The sequence below is a fragment of the Camelina sativa genome, chromosome 3 (assembly GCF_000633955.1).
Source record: "Camelina sativa cultivar DH55 chromosome 3, Cs, whole genome shotgun sequence".
Classification (NCBI taxonomy): Eukaryota; Viridiplantae; Streptophyta; class Magnoliopsida; order Brassicales; family Brassicaceae; genus Camelina; species Camelina sativa.
Genome location: NC_025687.1, coordinates 3,422,644 through 3,423,008, shown reverse-complemented (window position 1 = coordinate 3,423,008; position 365 = coordinate 3,422,644). Strand labels below are relative to the sequence as shown.

Below are 365 nucleotides of genomic sequence, written 5' to 3'. Positions count from 1 at the left end.
CTTCTTCTTCTTCTTCTTCTTCTATTCTCAGTTTTAATGTATGTGCATGTGAATGTGAAGCTCTTCTTTAGCAAGTTATGAGGTATATTTAGAAATCTGTTGGGAATTTTCCAAGTTATTGTTAGTGCTTTTGCTGATTTTGATGATTACAGGCTTAGATCTGATCTGTTATGTGAAATTGAGTTTTGAATTGTGAATGTGTCTTCTTTAATCTCTGTTGTTTTGCTTCGCAGACGATTAATCTGGCTGCGATCTGTACTCCAGCTGATTACAATACCCGTCCTCTTGACACTATCTACAGCAATTTCATCGATGCTCTCCCGGTGGTATGTTTAATTCTTTGGTGTTCTTCGTTCGTTTGTCTC

General features: G+C 37.0%; 1 protein-coding gene across 1 annotated transcript in view; it reads left to right on the top strand.

Moving 5' to 3' along the window:
- Positions 37-365, top strand: part of LOC104778618 (UDP-D-apiose/UDP-D-xylose synthase 2-like) — a 3,923-nt gene continuing 3,594 nt past the window's right edge. The window contains exons 1-2 of the mRNA XM_010503072.1: positions 37-70; positions 184-326. Of these exons, the coding sequence (XP_010501374.1) occupies positions 37-70; positions 184-326 (177 nt within the window). The remainder of the gene's footprint in view (positions 71-183; positions 327-365) is intronic.